Below are 6,785 nucleotides of genomic sequence, written 5' to 3'. Positions count from 1 at the left end.
CTGAAGCCATCACATGATAAGTTGGGACCGCTTTGCAACTCGTGGTCCAAGTTGATGGCAATTGTACCATCTTGAATTGAAGTGTAACTAAGGTTTCAAGTATACATAATTTATCAAAGGATAGAGCATAATCGGGGTCATAATTGACAGTGCTAATGTGGGCACGACAACGAGATTCTCCTCATCAGATGAGCATGCTTCATAAAACCCATACACAAGTGCGAAGAAAGAAAACACAATGGGTTTTCCAGTATAATCAAGTAATTTGTGTTGTTTATCTCCACTGAAGGCCGTGACCTTGTTAGTATAATTTGTTACCCCTCAATTCTGTCACAAGTTATAACGACGAGGTCACCGCTTTTGGTGGTGATGGATAAAACGTAATACTTGATTATAATGAAACGCCACAGTGTTTTCTTCCTCATGACAGTGTATGAGTTTTGTAAAGCATCCTCTTTTGATTAGAATAACTCGTTGTCGTGCCCACATAACCATTGACAACTACAACACCATTTATGTTCCATCCATTGACAACATAACATTTATAAAGTTATGAAAAAAAATTATACTATTTAAATCCCAAGAAATTCTAAAGTTATAATCAATAAAATCATTATAAAAAATAATTTACATGCTATAAAAGTACTATAATATATTTATGTATAAAAACTTATGGCCAAGAAATCTATTATTTCAATGTTCATGATATACATTATATTATTTTTTAATCATAACTTATTTTTGGACAACTTATAAAGCCCTTTCTTAAAAAGGTTATACGTTATAGATTTTATATTATTTTTACTTAATTTTCATATTATAAAAATAAGTCTATTTAAGTTTTATAATTAAAGTGATAGATTAATTGGATTGTAAATTCAAATATTATAAAGTTGATGTTAGTTATGCAAATAGAAAATATTTTATTGCATTACATGACGAGTAGGATACCATTTGAAAGAATGATACTAGACATAAGCATAGAAGATAGCTCGTGAACTATTTAATATGTGATATTCAATGCCTCGAAATGTGGTTGAAAATGCATTTATCAATGTAAAAAAATATTTATCATATTAACAGTATCAAACATCACCTTAGTAAAGTATAAAAAAAATAAACAATGTTTGATTGCACTAGGATGTTGCATAATTTTAATCATATGTAGAACTGAGATGATTCATACTTTAAAAACTATATAGAGGAAGAAAATCTCGATAATCATAATAATTTAGATTCAAATTCAAATGATAATAAGGTGCATAACCTAACAAATATGCACTAGAACAATCGAGATAAGATGTTTGTTTTTCTTGTTATTTTTATTAGTAATCGTGTTATTAAATACTTTTAAACTAACATAATACATATGATAATTAATTTTAATTTTTATTACTTGCTTAGAAATTGTTTTTTTATACCAATAATTTTTATATGATAAAAGGAATTATGATATAAATTGTATTAAGTTATGAGTCAAACACGTTTAAAAATTATAATCTTTGTAATTACAAAAGAATAAAATTATTAATATAATAATTACATTTTATTCAATACCTTTCTAATTTTAAAACATATCTTAAAATTTTAAAATATCATTATTTCAAAATTTCAATACATTCCATCAACTCAGGCACATGAGCTCTTTTATCATTGGGTTTAGGGTTTGGGGACGGAAAACAATATGACAATAAAACCCTAAATGCAAAGTCTGCAACAACTTTCTGCGTCGGCGCTGCTTAGTATTTTCAGGTTCTTCTTTAAAACATTTCCCCCTTTACCTTTGCTCATTGTTAAGGGATTGTTTTGATGCTTCATTGCTTATTTTATAGCTTTAATCTTCTGCGCTTTTTGTTTTAATTTTTAATTTGCGGTGAATGAAAACAGGATCGACCTTGGAATTAAAAAAAATGGAAGTGAAAAATGTTTCAGAGTCATCGGTCTCGGATGCTAAATTGAGCCGTTCTGAAAGGAAGAAACTGAAGAAACAGAGGATGGAACGAGATATTGAAACTAGAGATGGTGAATCCCTTGACAAAGCAACTTGTTTAGGAACAGAGGACGTTGATTTAGGGGCAGAGCAATCGAGTCGTTCGCGTAAGAAGAGAAAGAGGAAAGAAAATTCTTTTGTGGAGTCATCGGGATTGAAGGAAGAACCGAACTGGTTAATGAATGATACCGTGTCAGGTAGAGATTCAAATGTACAGACTCCGGAGAATAATGTTTCGGAGAGTCCATTGAAAGGACAATCGGCTGATTCTGAAAGGAAGCGAAAGAGGAAGAAAAAGAAGAGTAAGATGGCTACATCTGTGGAAGTTGACAACTCTTTGGTAGATGAAAAGAATAAAAGTGACTCTCATTTGGAGTCTGGACTGGAAGGGGCTCAATTGAATGAACAAACTGTTCAACCGGAAAGTAAAAGGAAGAAGAAGAAGAAGAAGAAGGGGAAAGGAAAGAAGACAACGCTTAATGTCATGGAGGATGAAGATATTAGCTCAAAGAGCAATGGCAAGGACAGTAATGAAGTTGAAAATGGAAGTAGGTGTACTGAACCTCAAATTATTAATGAAAAGAATATTAGAAAGGAGGATCCTATTTCTATATCAGAAACTGTAGAGTCGAAAAATACTAACAAAATTACTTTGATAACTTATAAGCAAAGTGATTTTTCAGGAATTCAAAATCCCCGTGTTGATGGAGATATTGTTATGCCTGAAACTGAAGTTATTGAAAAATCAAAAAAGGTAAAACCCCATCACAAGAAGAAGAAGTCTTGTAATCTATTGGGAGATGGTTTAGAACATGTCCAGGGGATTGGCCCAATACAGATTTCTGTTGAGCATAGAGAGAAGGAGCCTACAATTGGTTGTTCGGAAAATGGGTCCGGTGAAGTACCAGTAGGTCACGCTATGCCTGCACAGGCTTCAGAGGAAGCATTGGGCAACAACATAGGCATTGAATCTGATCTTAAAGGAAGGAAAAGAAAGAAAAGAAAGAAGTCGAAGGATGTTGAGAAAGAAACCAAGATGGAAGAAGTTAATCCTTCTCCTTTGAATTTGGCTGTTGCAAAAGATGATGTTACACTAGCAGCTAATGTTTGTCCTTCGAACTTGTCTGTCACAAAAGATGATGTTATACGAACAGCTAATGTTTCTCCTTCAAACTTGGCTGACACAAAAGACAATGTTACACTAGCAGCTAATGCTTCTCCTTCAAACTTGGCAGTCGTAAAAGACAATGCTACACTAACAACTAATGTTAAAGAGAACAATTTCTCACAAACATTGCACTCTTCATTTCAAAGAAAAAGCGTCTGGCGTCCTAGGAAAAAGCTTCTTGTGCTTGATTTAAATGGAATTCTTGTAGATGTTGTTCAACAACCAAATAGAAAGCCAAATACTAGAGTAGATGGGAAAGGAGGTAATATATAGTAATTGAAATAGAAATATCTGAAATCTTTGTTTGTCTTCCATTAATTATACTTCGACTGTGGCTCATGTTTTCTTTTTCTCTTTACAGTTTTCATTAGACCATTTTGTGTTGAATTTCTCGAATTTTGCTTCAAGACATTTAATGTCGGAATCTGGTCATCAAGAGTTAAGTATGCTCCTGCCTTTGCTTGAGAAGTGTCTTCCATAGTTATACTGTTGTTGTTATTATTATTATTATTATTATTATTATTTAAGCGTTGCCATGTTACATAAGTGAACTGTAGAATGTAATGCTCCTTCATGAATGACGCTATGCTTTGACCATGTTGCTATTACTTGTTCTTGCAGTAGAAACATGACCAAGATGATTGGGTTTCTTCTTAGAAAACAATGGAAACGTAAATTGTTTTTCTGTTGGGTAAGCAACATTCCCTGTGGTATTTAACTATTTCTAGTAATGGGATAATTGCCAAAGTTTTGGTTATATCATTTCTTTCTTGTCTTTTTCATCGTATGCATGGCCTTCAATCAATGAGCTACATTTACATAATTAGTTAATCACATAAGGTGGTTTTAATTAGTATGTGTGATTTTTGAAAATATAAATGACATACTGAAGCTGAACTATACAGTATACAGGTTATATATTATTCCAAGTTCAATTCTATATGCTTATATATCTACCCTACTACTAATACATCTATATCTTATGGAACATTAAATGATATAGTACTTAACACATAGTAATACCCAACATTTCTAAATCTATCCAATCCAGCCAGTTGAATCACGAGTATGCACACTCAAAATACTCGAGAGATAAAACAGAGCCTAAGCAAACTAGCTTTGTTACTTTCCTTTTTTAACTAAAATAACATTCTTGTTCTAAATAAATCTGATTTTCATCAAGTTTTGTATTTGATTGGGGGGAATATAAGCCAGATATGCAAAACTCTTGTGGGCTAAAGTGGCATGAAATTTTTTATAGATGCTTCTCTCTTCTGTAAGTACATTAATATGTTAGTGCTGTGTATAATTTATTCGTCTCATGATATGGGTTTCTTGCAGGACCGGAAACTGTGTACAATTACAAAATTCAAAACCCTCGAGAATGAGGAGAAACCGCTTGTTTTGAAGGAACTTAGAAAATTATGGGATAGGTGTTTACCCGAGCTTCCTTGGAGGAAGGGCGACTATGATGAATCAAACACACTATTGTTGGATGATTCGCCATATAAGGCTTTGCGAAATCCTGTGAGTTTTTAAATGTTTTCCTTTATTTGCTTACTCACTTGGTGAATATGGCTTATTTAACACTTTGGATTGTTGAAATTCAAATGCTGCTCTAATACTTATGCTAGCTTCTATCTTTTCATTCGTAGGCAAATACTGGTATATTTCCATATCCTTATCAATACACTGATGCCGATGATCGTTCATTAGGTGAGACATGAGCTAAGCATGTTTTAGGGAATTAAAGGTACACAAACAGATGGACCGTGATGTAGTATATAGGCCTTCACGGGGGGCATATTGGTGATCTTACCTTTTAGGCCTTTTTCACAGAAGAGAAAAATGTAAAAGTGAATCTTATTAAATAGGCCCTGTAAATCCTACTCTTTACCTATGTTAAAATCATAAATTTGTTGGGTCCAAATAAGTCTTTCCTGTCAGGGAACTCCGATAATGGAGTCATTGTATTTGCATGTATTACTGTGTTATAAAGCTGTGTTCACTATACGGAACAGTGTACGTGCAGTCAGTAATCATACTAATGTGATTGTCGTGCCATTATCTCAAGTCAGTTATGCATATATATATTTATCTTCTAGGTATTGTGAAAACATCATTGACCTAAATCATTTTCAGCTGATCTTTTCAACAGTTGGTAATGCTTCATTAACTTCTGCAAGATCAATGGATATACCTTTGTTTGGCTTGCCCATAACTTTGTAGATTTGGCTAGTGATGGTTTAGTTATGTTTCAGTAACTGGATATACTCTCATATTTCAGCAAATTTTTTTTTTTTTTTGGGGGGCTGGGGGAGCCCAAGCGGCGTTATAGATCATTACCTGTATATGATATTGGTCCGTGTTACAGATCTGGCATTAGAGTTTTGCATCAACGGTCATCTGTAGTGTACCTAATTCCCTCATTTTATTTATCCTTGTGTATGCATTTTATCACAATTGTCATGGTTAAATAATGTATGCAACAGCACCTGGAGGAGATATTCGAGACTATCTTGAACGGATAGCTGTAGCAGAGAATGTTCAGAAGTTTGTGGAGCAAAATCCATTCGGGCAACAGGCTATCACAGAGGCAGATCCGCATTGGGAATTCTATTCCCAAGTTATAAAAGATGTGAGGTTACATGCTGGGTAATTCCCATGCTGATATTTTGAATGGTAAGTCCTCCAATTTGGCATCTTTTTAAGTGATGTTAGCTGAGCTGCATTTAGAGTTTTGTTTCAGTATTAGGCCTTTCATACAACACACTTGAGATGGCCTTCCTTTTATTGGTAACTCTCAATTCATTTTCTAGTGTTTTTACACATTGGTTCTCCGATGAGTTTAAATGTTGCTTCAATTATACCGATGTATGTTAGAATATGAGTAGGAGGATATAATCTTTCGAGGACGTTCAACCAACAATTGTTGCTTTTTCTCTCTTTTCAAATGATAGTTATCCCTATGCACCTTGGAATGAGAGCAAACATGAAAATAGAAAGCGTTAAATAAGTTGATCCATGAAATCTCTCTAATACCAAGCTAAAAAATATACATAGTAAGGGACATTGTATTCCCAAGGAAAGAACGTAAATTTGAATTTTAGAGTTGATATTATTGAAAGAGGCAGTCATGAATTTTGAATATAGACGGTAAAAACAGACATGAAAGATTAAAAAAATACATAGGTACAGGTATTGTGCAAGTATTACTTTCAATACAATTTTGGACTCTTCTACCTGTTTATCTATACTATTATTTAAGTTTTTGATTGAATTGGTGTTAAGAGTCAATAGGGAACCAACTTGGTTAGCGAAAATATTCTTTTGTATTTAAATTAAGTTATATTATTTAAGAGTATTTTAGTTGTTTTAATTTTTTTAAAAGATCATAAAAATTTGCATATGGTGTGATTTAAACTCATACCACTTGCACTGATAAAACTTTAATTTTATTACTCAATCAATTTTTTTATTTTGTTCTATAGTTTTTAATTTTATTATACATATTTTATTATTTCTATCAATTGATAATGTTTTCGATTGAGTTAATATCACAAGTTGACTTGACACGAATTTAAGATTGATAACAACATCATAATAAACTATTGTAATGCATTTAGG

At 32.7% G+C, this 6,785-nt stretch overlaps 1 protein-coding gene across 2 annotated transcripts; it reads left to right on the top strand.

The window, feature by feature from the left end:
* The first annotated feature begins 1,582 nt into the window (after positions 1-1,582).
* LOC108457371 (uncharacterized) lies at positions 1,583-6,087 on the top strand. 2 transcript variants are annotated; one of them, XM_053030870.1, is made up of 7 exons: positions 1,583-1,752; positions 1,888-3,420; positions 3,520-3,601; positions 3,783-3,849; positions 4,500-4,685; positions 4,814-4,874; positions 5,651-6,087. In XM_053030870.1, exons 2-7 carry the CDS (start codon positions 1,911-1,913, stop codon positions 5,815-5,817), a joined length of 2,073 nt encoding a protein of 690 aa, XP_052886830.1. In that variant the 5' UTR covers positions 1,583-1,752; positions 1,888-1,910; the 3' UTR covers positions 5,818-6,087. The 2 variants fall into 2 exon arrangements, with proteins under 2 accessions (XP_052886830.1, XP_017611884.1); XM_017756395.2 differs by having other exon boundaries at positions 3,780-3,849.
* The last annotated feature ends 698 nt before the right edge of the window (positions 6,088-6,785 follow it).

This window comes from Gossypium arboreum, chromosome 7 (assembly GCF_025698485.1).
Source record: "Gossypium arboreum isolate Shixiya-1 chromosome 7, ASM2569848v2, whole genome shotgun sequence".
NCBI classification, from domain to species: domain Eukaryota; kingdom Viridiplantae; phylum Streptophyta; class Magnoliopsida; order Malvales; family Malvaceae; genus Gossypium; species Gossypium arboreum.
The sequence above is the reverse complement of the archived record's forward strand: the minus strand, read 5'-3'. Positions and strand labels throughout refer to the sequence as shown.